This window comes from Salmo salar, chromosome ssa10 (genome assembly GCF_905237065.1).
Source record: "Salmo salar chromosome ssa10, Ssal_v3.1, whole genome shotgun sequence".
In the NCBI taxonomy this organism is placed as follows: Eukaryota; Metazoa; Chordata; class Actinopteri; order Salmoniformes; family Salmonidae; genus Salmo; species Salmo salar.
Genome location: NC_059451.1, coordinates 73,866,748 through 73,884,494, shown reverse-complemented (window position 1 = coordinate 73,884,494; position 17,747 = coordinate 73,866,748). Strand labels below are relative to the sequence as shown.

General features: G+C 40.7%; 1 protein-coding gene across 3 annotated transcripts; it reads right to left on the bottom strand.

Annotated features, from left to right (window-relative positions):
* Positions 1-605: 605 nt before the first annotated feature.
* On the bottom strand, positions 606-10,530 carry LOC106561084 (G/T mismatch-specific thymine DNA glycosylase). Of its 3 annotated transcripts, none has more exons than XM_045688081.1 (11): positions 10,512-10,530; positions 9,480-9,558; positions 6,557-6,726; positions 6,025-6,329; positions 5,777-5,846; positions 5,370-5,505; positions 5,131-5,213; positions 4,939-5,033; positions 4,461-4,632; positions 4,034-4,178; positions 606-1,695 (listed from the first exon to the last, which is right to left on the bottom strand). In XM_045688081.1, exons 3-10 carry the CDS (start codon positions 6,618-6,620, stop codon positions 4,057-4,059), a joined length of 1,047 nt encoding a protein of 348 aa, XP_045544037.1. In that variant the 5' UTR covers positions 6,621-6,726; positions 9,480-9,558; positions 10,512-10,530; the 3' UTR covers positions 606-1,695; positions 4,034-4,056. The 3 variants fall into 3 exon arrangements, 2 of the variants coding, with proteins under 2 accessions (XP_045544037.1, XP_045544038.1); XM_045688082.1 differs by lacking the exon at positions 10,512-10,530 and having other exon boundaries at positions 6,025-6,228; positions 6,265-6,329; positions 9,480-9,770; XR_001318715.2 differs by lacking the exon at positions 10,512-10,530 and having other exon boundaries at positions 4,007-4,178; positions 9,480-9,770.
* Positions 10,531-17,747: the final 7,217 nt, after the last annotated feature.

Genomic DNA, 17,747 nt, shown 5'->3' with positions numbered 1-17,747 from the left:
CTTCCCCAGATCTGTGCCTCGACACAATCCTGTCTCGGAGCTCTACGGACAATTCCTTCGACCCCATGGCTTGGTTTTTTGCTCTGACAGGCACTGTCAACTGTGGGACCTTATATAGACAGATGTGTGCCTTTCCAAATCATGTCCAATCAATTGAATTTGCCACAGGTGGACTCCAATCAAGGGTCTGAATACTTTAAAAAAAAAAGAATTACCTTATTTACTTAAGTTTTTGCTTCGTCATTATGGGGTGTTGTGTGTAGATTGATGAGGAAAAACATTTATTTATTCAATTATAGAATAAGGCAATAACGTAACAAAATGTGGAAAAAGTGAAGGGGTCTGAATACTTTCCAAATGCACTGTACGCATAAAAAAAGGTACTATAACAACACTTCTCAGCGTGCATCCATACATTTGCCCAGCGGGATCATGAGTAGTAGCTCAGAAGTAAAAACGTGTGCAAAGAGTGTATTGTAATGTACAGCATGAAACGATTTTAAGAAAGAACAGGGTCGTGTTCATTAGGCACCAAATGGGAAAAAAACTGGTTGAAACCGGAAGGGACATTTTGTCCGATACTCAGTTTTTGTATTCGTTTCAAATAATTTAAAAACGTTTTTATTTTTTTTATTTATGAACACGTCCCAGGGTTTAGTCACTCAGGATGCAACAGAAGACAATTTCTTGGTATGCTAACAGAATGAAGGCTAGAGGTAAGGTTTTCAACAAACACACCTTCAGAACTCTTATAAAACAATATTACCAACACAGCTACCTGATACTGTATCTTTCCCAGGCTGCAAAGTAAAAAACAAGTCAAGTAAAATAGAAAATCCCCATAATTTTATAAACAACATTTTCAGAAACATACTAAACATAAGAAAGTAAAATAAAAAATATATAGCACCCATCTTGAGTATTGCAACTCCATGATAAAAGGCTTGTGAAGACATTACTAAAACATCCCTCCATGGAATCACTTTTTGACCATGTGTCTAGTTCGTTCTCCTCAAGGTACAGAATTTATAAAAGTAGAGTACTAGCTAATCTTAAACTTCACAATGCATTACTTACAGTATCATCTTACTGTATGTGTTCACAGGTTTATTTGGGACTCTGACACGTGTGTAAAAGTTTGATTTAGAGCCATTTGTACTGTCAGAGCAGTAACCAATACAGTATGCATGCTTTGCTTACACCTACTGTGCCAGCCTGTGGCAAAGTACGGTATTAAAACAAAGTGTCAAGTCCCTGATTTCACATATTTTAAAAAAGACTGCCTTGTGGGCAACACACACAAAACCAGATAAAAAGCTAATTTTCCACAAATACTTTAAAAATAATAAATGTAGACAATTCCATCTATCAACTAGTCTAGTGTATATTCCAAAATGACAAAAAATACAAAATACTAAAAACTATCATTTCTGTCTTCAAACGGAGGTGCAGCTTCTTGTTGAAGGGAGGGCAAAGAACGTGCAGGATTGAGGTTTGTGCACGTCTAGATAGGGCTCGTTAGGAGCCATTTACCCTTTCTTATACATTGCCCACCCATGCCTGTGGTTCTTTAGAGCCACCAATGTCTAATCTGATCAGTGAAAGACTGCTTCATCCACGGTCTGTCTGGGAGTTGTCCTTCTGTGGTGGTGGCGGCCGTAGGAGGCTGGTAAGTGTTCGCCTTCTCGGCAGCGTCTGAAATTAGAACAAAAAGCCTTTAAAAGCTCCGAGGTGAGGAAATTTGGGCACGCTACCTCGAGCCCATTGTTAGGGGCGGCAGGTAGCCTAGTGGTTCGAGCGTTGGACTAGTAACCGGAAGGTTGCTAGATCGAATCCCCCGAGCTGACAAGGTAAAAATCTGCTGTTCTGCCCCTGAACAAGGCAGTTAACCCACCGTTCCTAGGCCGTCATTGAAAATAAGAATTTGTTCTTAACTGACATGCCTAGTTAAATAAAGGATAAATTTAAAAAAATTGGAACAGGGAGTCAAGTGTTTTAGGCATGGAGGTCGCTAGATCGGGCTTCTTTGTATCCGTGCTATTATGGCTTCTGCGACCGCATGGGCTGCACCAATTTAGGGCTCTCTCTATTTTAAAGTAGTTCATATCTTCATCTTCTGAGTCTAAACAAACTGAATAGGTGCATACTGCCACCTGGAGTGTGTTGTCTGAACATGTGTAAAGCCAAAGTTGGTGATTTACTCACTGCCACCTGCAGTTATGGAATGTTTGCTCATTGGCTGATTTCTTCTGATGATCTGGATGGAATTATGTGATCCTTCCTTAACCCATAGGAAACATTGTGAAAGTCCTCAATGGCGCTGCCCATGCTAAAACAGGCTTTGGGGCACAATTCTTTTAAATATATTTAACCTTTATTTATCTAGGCAAGTCGGTTAAGAAGAAACTCTTATTTACAATCCCCAAAATGTGCACCCCTTGGGGTCCCCCAGGACAGAGTTTGGGAAACGCTGAACTACAGCCAGAGGATGGGTACATGACGGACATATTGATGTTTTGCAGTCCTCATATATTGTTCATATGGTAAGTACGTATTTGTTGCATGAGAAATAGAAGGAAAACTATTACTGCCACCAGTACAGGCATTGTGAAAAACACAAGGCTCGACATCAATGAATTGCGTGGTAGGCTTTCCTTTGGCCACTTCTGCTGTTCTCAAGTGATTTCCCATCCCATAGGGTTATTTCTCTCCCTAACACTGGCTGCTCTGTTTCGAAGGACACTCCACCACCGAGGGACACTCGAAAACGAGGGGGGGGCTAAGTGGGGGTTATTGGGATTGAGCCCATCTATGGGTTTAGGCCATAGCTAGACCGTACACATCCCATGCATAGGGGACAGCAGCAACCAGGCCTGGTACTGAGTGTGCCAGCAAGGCATGATAAGATAGTGATCACTCATAGGTTTGGGTGATTAGCAGGTGAGAGGTGTACTGAGTAGGACTTTAGTTTTGGCATGCCTTCTTGATTATTTTTGTGTATATTATAGATTTTTTGTCACAATTGAACAACTATGACCTGCTTGGGCTGACTGACTACAGAGTCCAGACAGAGCTCACCCTGGACCCTGGTAAGTACGTGTGTGCTAATTACTTTAGACAACACCGGCCAGCTTAATCGCTTACTTTCATGCTTAATGCACACATTCATATCAGGTTAGCCCAGTTAGTTAGCTAGTTAGTTAGCCCAGTTAGTTAGTTAGCTAGGACCCATAGACATAGCTTAGGTAAAAATATTCTATAGTCTAGGTAATTGGTTTCAAAACACCATTAAGTCTCCTACATTTTTGGCCATGCCATCAAAAATAGAGTACCACAGTATGGGTCATAATACCCATAAAACCTAGCGGTCAAACGGGAAATGCTTCCAATCATTTATCCACCATTCATTTTTCCCATGGGGGATTTTATTAACACAAATAATGGTTGTGTTACGTGTATGCTTACCCTGGCGTGATGTTTTGATAACCGTGTACAATCTCTATGAGAACTGCAAAACAACAATGCGTCTGTTATGTACCCATCCTCTGGCTGTAGCTCGGCGTTTCCCAAACTCTGTCCTGGGGACCCCAAGGGGTGCATTTTCCCCCCTCAAAAATGGACGGTGGAATAACGATTGGAACCATTTCCGTTTGACCGCTAGGATTTATGACACACCCGCTGTGGGGCTCTATGTGACTGTGTATAGTATACTATCCCTGCATTCCAAACCAACCCCTAGCCACTCCTGTAGCTCTGAAGGGATTGGATAGGAATACGCAAAATATGCCTTTTGATAGGCTGGATGTCATTTCCGCCATATTATTCCCACCTATCCAGCCCCTTTAGATCTGTAGCAGTGTCAGGAGAGGAATTCGAGGAACATACAAATCCAGTGTTTGGATCACGGTACCTCGTGGCGTCTAGACTTACTACAAGGTGAGGTTGCGGAAGTACTTTCGTAATTTGGGTTAACTATCCCTTTTAAGACCACAGTTGATATAGTTACCTCTCATTCTATTTGTATGGTGCTGACCTGTGTTTCCAGCCAACGAGAAGTTAGTGACCGTTGCTCTGGCCCTCCTCAGGCCCTGGCCCGCCCTCGCCATACGCTCCGCCGAAGGCGGCCTCGTAGCCTGGGTCGTACGCCTCTTCCTTGATCGCCATCCTCTTAGCATCCTCTGTAACGGGGAGAAAAACAGAATTCAATTCGTGATTAAAAAAATAATAATTGTAATTTATCTGGTAAACAAAACAGTTGTTCAAATCAGCTCCTTCAGGTGACTAGGGAATACCTTGAGGCCATGAGATGGGACAGGACCGTGATGGGTTTTCATTTCATTCTTCAAAATGAAATGTCATATTGTACCTTATCATAATAAATGTACATTTAATATTAATTAGGTCAATGATGTTCCTGTTGGAATAGTCATTATAGCACTGTCTGCAGCACGTTCTCTTACCTTTGGCCAGTCCCAGGTCAAAGCTGTACTCCAGCTCCTGAATCTCGTCAGATCGGGCCACGCCCTTGAGCTGGTCCCTCAATTCCCTCAGCTTGATGTAGAAGTGCACTTTGTCCTGGGCACGGGGAAACTGGGCGCAGCGGGCACTCGACGAGGGCATCAGATACAATGCCTGTATGGGCGAGGGCAGGGTTACATGTCATTTCAAAGGGGAAATGGCACGGTACTGCCACTGTATGCTCAATGCCAATGATCATAGTTAAAATGTTGACTATTTCAAAATACAACATTTTTGTTTCAATTTGAATCTTTAGTCAAACGGTGACATTTTGATCAGTTATTGTGAGAGAAAGAGCTTGATCCAGGAAGTACATTTTCTTTCAACTCTTCCATTTCTTTATCATCCATTCATCATGAAATACAGTTTCTGGAGCACCACAACACACACACACACACAACCAGGTAGCAGAGCCCTTACCACTTCACAGTCCGGTATCTTGTGTGGCTGCAGACCAAAGTCAAGCTTCTTGGGCTTTTTACCAAACATCTCTCTGCAGAACATTTCATAGATACCTGAAAATAAACAGAATGTCAAATGGTTAATATCGAATTTCAATGGAAATTTCTGGCCACGTGAATTTCCCTTTAGCAGGGATGTGTAGCTACTTACATTTTCCATTGAAAACAGCTATGAGGGGCTTGTACTTTTTCAGCTTCTCAACAAGAATTAAGGCGCCCTCGCGTAGCTCTTTGCTGTGAAGAAACATAAGATTTGAGTCAAACATTATATTCCATCTATGTGAATTCAGCATGCTATGTGGCCACCGTTCGAGACAAATGTCTCTCACTCATTTTTCAGCACGTTGCAGACTGACTTTAGGTATTTTGTTATTTTCTTCCTAAGCTTACGTTGACAGGTCCTTGCTTCCAGGCGTTGTCCTTGCCACCATGTTGGTGAAGCCGATCTTATATTTCTCTGGCAGGCTGGTGTCGCTCATGTGGTTGAGCTGCTCATCAGTGAATCCGGACAAGAACAGGCACTTCCCTGAAGAGGAGAACTACTCATTAAAGTCATTGTACCATTATTTTTCTGAAATTGGGGTGAAAATCTGTATGCTCTGCATGCACTACGCATACAACTGCATCATCCTGTTTGGCATGAGTAACAAAACATTGCCTTGAATGTAAAGTTCAGCAATGTATTTGATTCATAAATGGTGTTAGAGTAATGAAAGAGCTGACAAAAACAATACTAAGAAGGAAGATTGATGATGTTTTCAAAGTAAGAGACTGAATATATACGCAAAGCAACTTACAGAAATGGTTTCCATGGCCAGGGAACCATCGTCCAATATAGGCTGCCACGAGACCTGGGTTGATTCCAATCTAGAACAAAAAAGTTGCATATTATACTACCGTTTTCCCCTCATTCGAGCACGCAAGACAGAACGTTTTGCAGCTGAAAACGAAAATAAGCATTTCTCATTGGACAAATCAAGTAGCTCCATTGTCTGGCGAACATCAAAAAATGTCTGGCACAAAACGACAAAAGCGGTGAACTCACGATAACATAGTCCAGGTTGTAGTCAAGGATGTCGGTCAGAGTTCTACTCATGACCTCGTCCTCAGTCATGCCTTTGAAGCGGTCCCTTTTCTTCTTGACCTTCTTGAAGGTCTTGTCTATTTTCTCCTGCGTGCCGTCTGCCTCTTGACCATCCTTGCCTTTCTTGGGCTTGGGTCCAGGTTTGGCCTTGGGTCCCGGTTTGGCCTTGGGTCCCGGTTTGGCCTTGGGTCCCGGTTTGGCCTTGGGCATTTTGGGTGGCTTGGGTTCCTTTGGTTGTGCCGTTCTCCCTCGCTTTTTTGCTGGAGCTGCAAGAGGGAGAGATCTATCAATCACCTTGCTGTGAACATTCACACTAGCCTCGACTGTCACAGGAACACTGATTTGTCGATGAAACATTTGTTTTTAAATCTGTGGGGAAATGCATCAAAGAACACTTCCCCCACAAATGAATCGACTTTAAATCCATCAGAAATACATTAAGGCTCATGTCCGTTATTGAATACAGCTCTGCGGGAATAAAGAACCAGGATACCTTTCGCTATGTTCGCGGGCTCTTGCTGAGCCATGAGCTCATGACTGACAACCATATGAGCCATGACCCTCTGTCTTGGTCCCTCTGTGTAGTGAGGGTGAGGACTGTGATGGTGGTTGATGCCCGGCTACTCCCCCTGCAGAGCCTGAAGCTGTTGAGTAGACTGAATCCTGAAAAAAGGAAGACAAAAACAAAAAAGACCCCAAGTGTTAATTATATAACTGAAATACACTGACTATGCCAAACATTAGGAACACCTTCCTAGTATTGCGTTGTAACCCCCCCACTTTTCTCTCAGAACAGCCTCAATAAGTCGGCATGGACTCTACAAGGTGTCAAAAAGCGGTCCACAGGGATGCTGGCCCATGTTGACTCCAATGCTTCCCACAGTTGTGTCAAGTTCGCTGGATGACCTTTGGGTGGTGGACCATTCTTGATACACGCGGGCAACTGTTCAGCATGGAAAAACCTAGCAGCATTGCAGTTCTTGACACAAACCGGTGCGCTAGGCACCTACTCCCATACCCCGTTCAAAAGGCACTTAATTCACCCTCTGAATGGCACACACAATCAATGTCTCAACTGTCAAGACTTAAAAATCCTTCTTTAACCTGTCTCCTCCCTTCATCTACACCGGTTTGAAGTGGATTTAACAAGTGACATCAATAAGGGATCAAAGCTTTCACTTGGATTCACCTGATTGGTCTGTAATGTTTTGTATACTCAGTGTATATTCTAGTACAGGGTTTCACAAAGTCGGTCCTCGGGACCCACGTTTTGGGTCAAACGTTTCGGGTAGCCTTCCGCAAGCTTCCCACAATAAGTTGGGTGAATTTTAGCTGGTGGAACTGTGTTAGCGTTGTAGGCCTCCTTGCTCGCACACGCCTTTTCAGTTCTGCCCACAAATTTTCTATAGGATTGAGATCAGGGCTTTGTGATGGCCACTCCAATACCTTAACTTTGTTGTCCTTAAGCCATTTTGCCACAACTTTGGAAGTATGCTTGGGGTCATTGTCCATTTGGAAGACCCATTTGCGACCAAGCTTTAACTTCCTGACTGATGTCGAGATGTTGCTAAAATATATCCACATACTTTTCCATCCTCATGGTGCCATCTATTTTGTTAAGTGCACCAGTCCCTCCTGCAGCAAAGTACCCCCACAACATGATGCTGCCACCTCCGTGCTTCACAGTTGGGATGTTGTTCTTCGGCTTGCAAGCATCCCCCTTTTTCCTCCAAACAGAACAATGGTCATTATGGCCAAACAGTTCTATTTTTGTTTCATCAGACCAAAGGACATTTCTCCAAAAAGTACAATCTTTGTCCTCATGTGCAGTTGCAAACCGTAGTCTGGCTTCATGGCGGTTTTGGAGCAGTGGCTTCTTTTTTGCTGAGCGGCCTTTCAGGTTATGTCGATATAGGACTCGTTTTACTGTGGATATAGATACTTTTGTACCGGTTTCCTCTAGCATCTTCATAAGGTCCTTTGCTGTTGTTCTGGGATTGACTTTCCATTTTCGCACCAAAGTACGTTCATCTCTAGGAGACAGAACGCGTCTCCTTCCTGAGTGGTATGACGGCTACGTTGTCCCATGGTGTTTATACTTGCGTAATATTTTTTGTACAGATGAACGTGGTACCTTCAGGCGTTTGGAAATCGTTCCCAAGGATGAACCAAATTATTTTGGTTATTAGAGGTCTTGTCTGATTTATTTTGATTTTCCCATGATGTCAAGCAAAGAGGCACTGAGTTTGAAGGTAGGCCTTGAAATACATCCACAGGTACACCTCCAATTGACTCTAATTATGTCAATTAGCCTATCAGAAGCTTCTAAAGCCATGACATAATTTTCTGGAATTTTCCAAGCTGTTTAAAGGCACAGTGAATTTAGTGTAGGTAAACTTCTGACCCACTGGAATTGTGATACAGTGAATTATAAGTGAAATAATCTGTCGGTAAACAATTGTTGGAAAAATGACTTGTGTCATGCACAAAGTAGATGTCCTAACCGACTGCCAAAACTATAGTTTGTTAACAAGAAATTTGTGGAGTTGTTGAAAAACTAGTTTAAATGACGCCAACCTAAGTGTATGTAAACTACTGACTTCAACTGTATGTGTGGGTATATATATAATATATATATATATATAACATATACACACATATTATATACATACACACATGTCTGTGTGTGATTGGATCTAAGATCATAAGACTGTCTGATTGCACAATAAATTTGGCATGCAAGTAAAGAAAAGTAATTCTGTGAATAACTCAATTCAATACATTAGGTTATAGGATTTCATAGATGTATGTTTCACAATGAATAAGTTGCAATCAAAACACGCTGTTATTTCAGATTCACAAGATTTAGCTATTCAGTGGGGGGGATTTCGTTCAATCGGCGTCCTCCTGGGGCTTCTTTTTGACGGGGTAAGAACTCAACACTGTTGAAGATATTCTGAGGGGACAAGCAGTCATCCATACAGCTTTTCTTATCTTTATGGTGGACTGACTTTGTTAGTCTGATCAATATTCATATTGATATTATTATTCTGATTTGGATATAGCACATTTCCTGGTCATTGTCTGGCATTGTAAGATTACTACGTCAGCTAGCAAGTGTCAGGGAGAAAAGTCAAAAGGATAAATGTTGTGCTAGACTAGTGTCGCTTTAGTAACTTGTTTGTCAACAAAGTAAACAAATCACACATTCTAACCCTACTTCGTCTATAGCGTACTTTCAATCAAAATCTAAGCCATTATGGATACCTAACGTTAGCCGGCCGATATAGCTATGCAAACTAGCTTAGTTAGCTATTCCGCTAAATAGCATGGATGAATGACTTGCTAACTAGCAATGAGCTGGTTCACTGTCCAATGAATACGAATCGTATGTAATTGATCAAATGCATACATACCTCTTACAGATATGGTCGAATGTGGGGTTTTGTTCTTTCTTGAAAACGAATGTACTCTATCAATTTCCCTTTGGACTTGCTAGCAAGCAACAAAGAAAGAGACGCACGTCAACTTTGACATGGGAATATACCAACATGATTAATAGGGGGGAAAAAGTAAAACGTTCTTCTCTTGAAATAATACGTTTAGTGCATGTATAACAAACATTTATATTGACATCAGGGATTTATGCTAATATAATATGAACTGCAAAAAATATATACATAGCCCAAGCCACACTCCCCCCCCCCCCCATATCAGCGTTGGTTTGCTCTACGGACTTTTAAACTCGCGAGGTGGTTTTCTATTGGCTTCCAACCACATGCAAGGTTGCCGTTTCAGTCATTCGATATGAATTAGCTACATGAGAACATGCATTTAGGTTTTCTTGTATTGCTGTTTCGTGAGCGAATTAAAGCAGACGGTGGTAACAAACTATAAGCCTTTCTGGTGGGCCTATTTTTGTCCTGCTTAGTGGCACGCGAAAAGAAAAGCTACTATTCAGATAGAGAAAATAAAATGACGGAGGTGTTTTTGGCGTTACATATAGGCATATATGCTATTAAATTCGGTTCTGTTTAATACGCATTAATCATTGTGATCTTGCAAGACATTGATTTGATTGAGCTTTGATCTAACTTTACTAAACACGCACCATTGTGAGAAGTTATAATCTTATATTTGTAATAATAATAATAAGTGATGAATAGGCATTAGGCGTAGGCAACAGATTAGGATTATTTTAAGCGATTTGAGCGCCCTTCAAATCGTGGTGCTGAAAGGACGGCACCATGGTCACATATGCTTCTGGCCTGGGCTTCACTGCACAAGAGTTATATGAACATCACGGCATACACGTGGTGAATTTGGATCCTAGATCTCTTTGGTGTGATAAGGTTCATGTGATGGATCAGTTCATCTGCATATGCAATAGTGGTACGTTTCCATAAACTAAGCACTCGAACAGTAGGGTGAGTTCAAGTGCGTCTTACATGAGCCCCAAATCCATAAGAAACTGTTTAAGGACAGCAGTTTTAGCAATCCCCTGGAGTTCTGTCTGTAGCGGTTCTTGTGTCTGATTAGGCCCTCTCAAAGTGGTGAATCCTCCAACCGATGGGCCTCTGCACACACTACAGTTATTCATCATTCGCGCTCTGCGGAGGGAGAAGATGGGGGAAGAAACCACCATTTACCTACATATAGGCTGCATATTTATTTACTTTGTCATTCAATAATTTTCATGCAATTTGTGGTAATTAAATACAATTTGAGAATTTATCATGATTCATTTTCCAGAAATACTTTTTACCAGCGGCGTGTGTTCTCAAATTGAAAAAAGTGAGGGAGCACCCCTCGCCTGCACAAAGGCAGGACTACATCTTGGGGATTTCAATAAACTTGGGAAATGTACAATTCTGGTTACTATCTCTCTAGTTGCTGACCATTCAAATGAAAGTTGCATGTTATTTATTCACAAAACTAGCACATCCAGAGTCATAGTATTCAACCTAACAGTCTTAGCCTATATTTAAGCAATAAGGCCATTGGGGGTATGGTATATGGCTGTTCTTAGTGCCTGGGTACAGCCCTTAGCCGTGGTAAATTGGCCACATACCACAAACCCGGAGGTGCCTTATTGCTATTATAAACTGGTTACTGACGTAATTAGAACAGTAAATAGTACGGTCTGATATAAAACGACTTTCAGCCAGTCAGCATTCAGAGCACTAACTATCCAGTTTATAATATTAAATGAATAGGCTCTTTCGACGCATTATGACACTGTGTTTAAGCATTCTACTCAGCCAGCCGTTCAACTGCCCTTGCTATGTCAACAACATCAAGCTAGCTACCTGTTTGGCACTTTACAACTGCTGCCTGCAAGATGTCCTGCAAATGACTGTGAACGATGTCAATCAAATTAAGTCATTTTCTGTTACCCCTATGAGCAAGAAACATTACTGTTTTAAAAATGTGTGTCGAGCTACATTGACAACTTTTAAGGTGGGTAGCTAGCTACTTTAGCTAGCTAATGTAGCTAGCAAGCTACCTTGCATTGCAAACAGGATCATTTCATATACAACTTTTTAATATTTAATCTTCTGTGCCCGGTGCTGGTTGAAGGCTCAATCAAGTCCTCAGCTAAGGAAGGACAGCTGCAGACCCTGGTGAACTTGTCATGTCGAAGATTTACAATCCATCTCTTCCGTTCGTCTTCTAATATGGGGAATGTGTGGAAGCTCAACACAAAGTTGAAATTCGCAATTTCCTCACATTGTGGCACACAGCAATGCTCCAATGAGGTGCTACCTTTGTGTCGCTGAAATCTTAAAGATTTTATTTGACTGAAATCATGCAGATTTTGGATTCGAATACCAGCCTTGATCTTCCTCTCATCTCCCACCTCTTAGACCAAATTAAAGGGATAATTCACCCAAATTACAAAAGTACACATTGGTTTTCTTACCCTGTAAGCAGTCTATGGACAAAGTATGACAGCAGTCCATGTGTTGGTTTTATTTCCCTGGCACTGTTTCCAAATGCTAACATTTTTGAATTTGTGGCACAAATCCCATTCCCATTCAAATCCCATCATTTTTCGTGCATCATGTCCAAATCACCCGAAAGTATCTAAAATTAATTGTGAAGCACAACAAACTCACTTATACAGTGCCTTCAGAAAATATTCATACCCCTTGACTTTTTGTTGTTAGTCTGAATTCAAAATGGATTAAATATTTGTTTTCTCATCCATCTACACACAATATCCCATAATGACAAAGTAAAAACATGTTTTTAGAACATTTTACAAATTTATTGAAAATGAAATACAGAAATATCTCATTTACATAAGTATTCACACCCCTGAGTCAATATTTTGTAGAAGCATCTTTGGCAGCGATGTAAATCTGTGAGTATTTCTGATTAAGTCTCTTAAGAGCTTTCATTTACTCCCCAGTCCTTAACGATTAAAAGCATACCCATAGCAATGCAGCCACCACTATTCTTGAAAATATGGAGAGTGGTACTCACTAATGTGTTGTATTGGATATGCACATAACACTTTGTATTCAGGACAAAAAGTGATTTCTTTTTACTTTAGTGCCTTGTTGCAAACAGGATGCATGTTTTGGAATATTTTTATTCTGAACAGGCTTCTTTCTTTTCACTCTGTAATTTAGGTTAGTATTGTGGAGTAACTACAATGTTGTTGATCCATCCTCAGTTTTCTCCTATTACAGCCAGTTACATCCTGTAACTGTTTTAAAGTCACCATTGGATTCATGGTGAAATCCCTGAGCGGTTTCCTTCCTCTCCTGCAACCGAGTTAGGAAGGACACCTGTATCTTTGTAGTGATTGGGTGCATTGATACACCACCCAAAGTGTAATTATAACTTCACCATGCTCAAAGGGATATTCATTGTCTGCTTTTTTTGTTTACCCATCTACCAATAGGTGCCCCTCTTTGCGAGGCATTGGAAAACCTCCCTGGTCTTTGTGGTTGAATCTGTGTTTGAAATTCACTGCTCGACTGAGGGACCTTACAGATATTTATACGTGTAGGGTACAGAGAAGAGTTAGTCATAAAAAAAATCATGTTAAACACTATTATTGCACACAGTGAATCCATGTGACTTGTTAAGTATATTTTTTACTACAGACTTTATTTAGGCTTGCCATGACAAAGAAGTTGAATACTTATTGACATTTCAGCTTTTCATTTTTAATTAATTTGTCAAACTTTCTAATACAATAATTCCACTTTGACATTATGGGGTATTGTGTGTAGGCCAGTGCCAAAAAAAATCTAAATTAAGTCCCTTTTAAATTCAGGCTGTAACACAAAATGTGGAAAGTCAAGGAGTGTGAATACTTTCTGAAGGCACTGTAGATGATTTGAACATGAAGTGCGAAAAATGCTCATATCGATCTGGAATGGGATTTGTTACACAGATGCATTTGGAAACTTTGCAAGGGAAACTAAACCGAAGCATGGATTGCTGTCATACCTTGTCCATAGACTGCTTACAAGGTAAGGAAACCAATGTGTCATTTTGTGATTTGGATGAAATAGGCCTGTCCCTTTAAGGCAGGACCAAAGATTCAGAAACGGCAGCAACGTTCTTCCACTACACACAGGGATTCCTCAGAAGTTTCGAACAGATTGAAACAACCCTGTGTACGGAGCTCAAGGATGGGCTTCAATACAGGATCCTACGGAAAACATACGGATGGCGAGGAGGTAGGAAACGAATCATCAAATTAAAGCATATTGTGTGCACTCGCAATGCAAGCACTACAACATGCGCACCGGAGTTGGACAATTGCCAGTTCTGCAGGCTGGCCCTCATGCAATTGACGTCACCCTCTCCACGGCCGCGATGGAGGTCTTCATTCTTTATTTTACTGGATTTTATTTACCAGTTAAATGTAAACACAAAAACAAAGCTGCCAGACATATACACTGTAGAGTGGAATATTGCTTAAGGCATACAACGACAATAGGACAACAATATAATCATGACAACAACACAAGTAGTCAGGTAAGCGTTTACAGTTAGTTCACAATCAGTCTTTATCCAGAAGATCAAGAAATGGACCCCAAATCTTTAGTAATTTTTTGTAGTAGTTGGTGCTGTATCAGTGTATTCCCCCCCATGTTTATGGTGTTGATCATTCTGGCTAACCATCCCTGGAAGCGAGTGGGTGATTTCCATTCTGTGAGGATTTTTTTTCTTCCAGCAGCAACCATTCTGAACATCAAAGCATGTTGTTCCTCGTAAAATTATTTAAAATGAGATTCTGAACAACTGAAGAGAGTAAGTTCTGGATCAGGTTCAATGGCCCTCTCAAAAACATTTGAATACTATTCGAAAATAATCATATTTCAACCAGAAGTCATTTAGAAGTGGGCTTAGCCAAAAAATATGAGTCAATGAGCCCTCTGGGCTCTTACATCTGTCACACATTGGGGAAACCTGAGGGTAGATTCTATGTAGTTTGTTTTTGGAGTAAAGAATTCTGCATTACATTATTGTACCAATTTTTGATTTATTTTCTGATGGAACAAGAGTTCATTCTAGACAGGGCTTCTCCCCAGATATCATCAATTCTTCATCCCAGGTCTCCTTAAAATGACTAGTAGAGCCCTCCGTATATTTGGAGAAAAAAGGATACAAACTGGGAGACTAGGTGTTTTGAGTTGGGAGGGTGCCGTAACAAGTCATAAAATGAGCATTGCACAGTGAGGGTTTCAAAGTTTGGAATTTTTCCTTTATACAGTGTCTGACTTAGAGTTCAAATGTGTTCTTAAACTGGTTATATGATGCAAATTGCTGTTGGAGAAGCTACTCTGAAATATAGTTTACCAAGCTACCAATTACTTCACTCTGTAAGAAGCTGACAGTCCCCGAAATCGAATTACTTGTAAAAATATGTATATGTTTACATTACATATTTTTTTGATTTCCCACCCTTTTATGTCAGAAGACTGCCATCCAGACCTTCCTCTGACCGTGTCAATGTCCTCTGTCGAATAAACGTGCATTTGCCTCCCTCTGGTGGTCGGCTGCATCATTACATCCATTTATATCACTTCACTGCAACTTTACTTAAAAGGGGCGGTCCTTTAGAAAAACATTTATCCAGCTCAACTGCTTCAGGGCACAGACATGGCAAAGCAATCGCTGAATTTATCTCAAGCAGGCAGATCTAAATACATAACTTTTAAAGCTCTACGATAAAGAATGTGACCTACACACTTCCTTAAACCTAAAATAAGTAAAGAAGGAATTTTGTGTAGAAGTCAAACATTTGTTTTATATCATTGGCAGTCACATTGCATATGCTTAGAACAACATAATTGAGCCCGTTACATAGCCCTTGTCCCCTTGTCTATACGTGGGATGCATGCTGTTTAAATGGTCCAAATGTTGATTTAGACATTCACAAATTTGTCAGCTCATTAAGCTACACTAAAGCTACCTTTTTAAAAGAATATAGTTTACCTAACTAAAGTTACTTTGAAAAAGTAGTTCACTACAAAACTACTTTATGATATATTATATCTAAATCGAAAACTTAGATTGGTCCCATGTGGCTCAGTTGGTAGAGCATGGTGTTTGCAACGCCAGGGTTGTGGGTTTGATTCCCACGGGGGACCAGTACGGAGAAAAAAATGTATGAAATGTATGCATTCACTACTGTAAGTCGCTCTGGATAAGAGCGTCTGCTAAATGACTAAAATGTAAAATGTCATAGACTACAAATTGTCATAGACTGGTAGCAGAATGTGTCATTTAGCCTAACAAAAACTGTTTCAAGAGAGAATTAGGCAGGACTGATGCTGAAAAAACATCTTGCCTACTTCACACATTTTCTTTTTTGCAAAAAAAGTAGTGTATAGTTCCAGTAGTTAACTACACTGCTACATGGCAACAAAGTGCATTGAGTTGAACTACCACCAAGCTGCTGCAACATGTAGTTAAATTACTGGTTGAACTACATGTAGTTCACTACTCCCCAACAGTCTAGTATAGGTCTTCAATTGTGGCCAGCCACTTCTTCCATTCAACAAACACCTTATGAGCCTGAGATGGAACCAAATAATGATTAAAGCATATCGGGGTGTATACAGAGGTATCAGGCACCTTATAAACATGCTTAATCTGGTTTAGAATTCTTAAAGAATATTTCAAAACAAAGTTGTTGCCTGTTAATTTGTTTGGGCACTCTGCTTTGGAGAAAAACATGGCCATGTGTAACAGTATAGGTTCCGTCCCTCTCTTCGCCCCAACCCGGGCGCGAACCTTGCACACATCAACAACTGACACCCCACGAAGCATCGTTACCCATCGCGCCACAAAAGCCGCGGCCCTTGCAACGCAAGGGGAAACCCTACTTCAAGTCTTAGAGCGAGTGACGTCACTGATTGAAACGCTATTAGCGCGCACCACCGCTAACTAACTAGCCATTTCACATCGGTTACACATAAGTAAAGTGAAATAAAGGTTAAATATATATATATTTTAAATAAGATAGGTATTTATTGTGGTATAGACTTCCATACTTATCCACAGGATGGCATCAGCGTCTAACACATCAGGGAAACCCAATCGCCAGTGAGTTAACGCCTTGGCATTTGCAGCTCAGTACTGGTGTTTAAAGATAGGTAGGCCTAGGCCTCCACTTTCCTTGGGCTTTTGCAGGTGAGCTTTACAAAAACGATGGCCTTTGTAAACCCCAGATAAATGGCATGATTGTTGAGTCCAGGCTTCTAACTACTACATACACCTATGCAAGTATCATTACAGATTCAGTGTTGGCAGTACAGTTCTGCATGGTGAACACAACATAACAGATTACTGGAAAGACATTCACTCTGGCTGGTGGCTAAAAATAACAAATTGAAAGCCACGCCCCAAATAAACCACACCTTATCTTCTGATTGCCAGCCGCCTCTACACTGCCCCCACTGCTATGCTATGCAATGCACGTGCTTGAGGTATTGAAATCTATTTAGAAACTTTCATTCAATTCAAATACCACATTGATCTGCCAAATTCGTTGTTTGATTTCAGACAAATTGAATAGATTACGTTGAATGAACCAAAGCTGACACCAATCAGTAAAAGCACTTCAGATGAACAACAGCACCATCCCATTTTTACCGTGTATCACTCCCTTGGGACGGAGCAGCCATGCAATAGAGCAGAAGGAACCCACATGAAAAAAATACTATAGTGTATACTATGGTAGGATTACTATAGTATTCACTGTAGTGTTTTTGCGGACTTTACTGTAGAATTCACTGTAGTGTTTTTGCAGTTTACTATAGTATTAATACTGTAGTAAAAAAAAGAGTAGTATATACTATTGCAATTACTGTAGTGTTTTTGCACACTGTAGTATACTGTAGTGTTTTGTGGACTGTAGTATACTGTAGTATTTACTGTAGTGTTTTTGCGGACTGTGCTACGGTATACTGTAGTATTTACTGTAGTGTTTTTGTGGACAGTAATATTTACTAAAGGGTTTTTGTTTTATTATCTTTTCCATAACCTTTAGATAAGTAGGACTGAGTTCTGAATGGAGAGTTCAGAGCTTCGGCTTTTTTCTATAACCTGTAGAGAACACAGTATACAGTATGGTCTATACTTGGCATGTCGGTTTCTAACTTACCGGTGGCACACATTGGAATACAGGGGGAGGGGAACAAAAAGTGTGT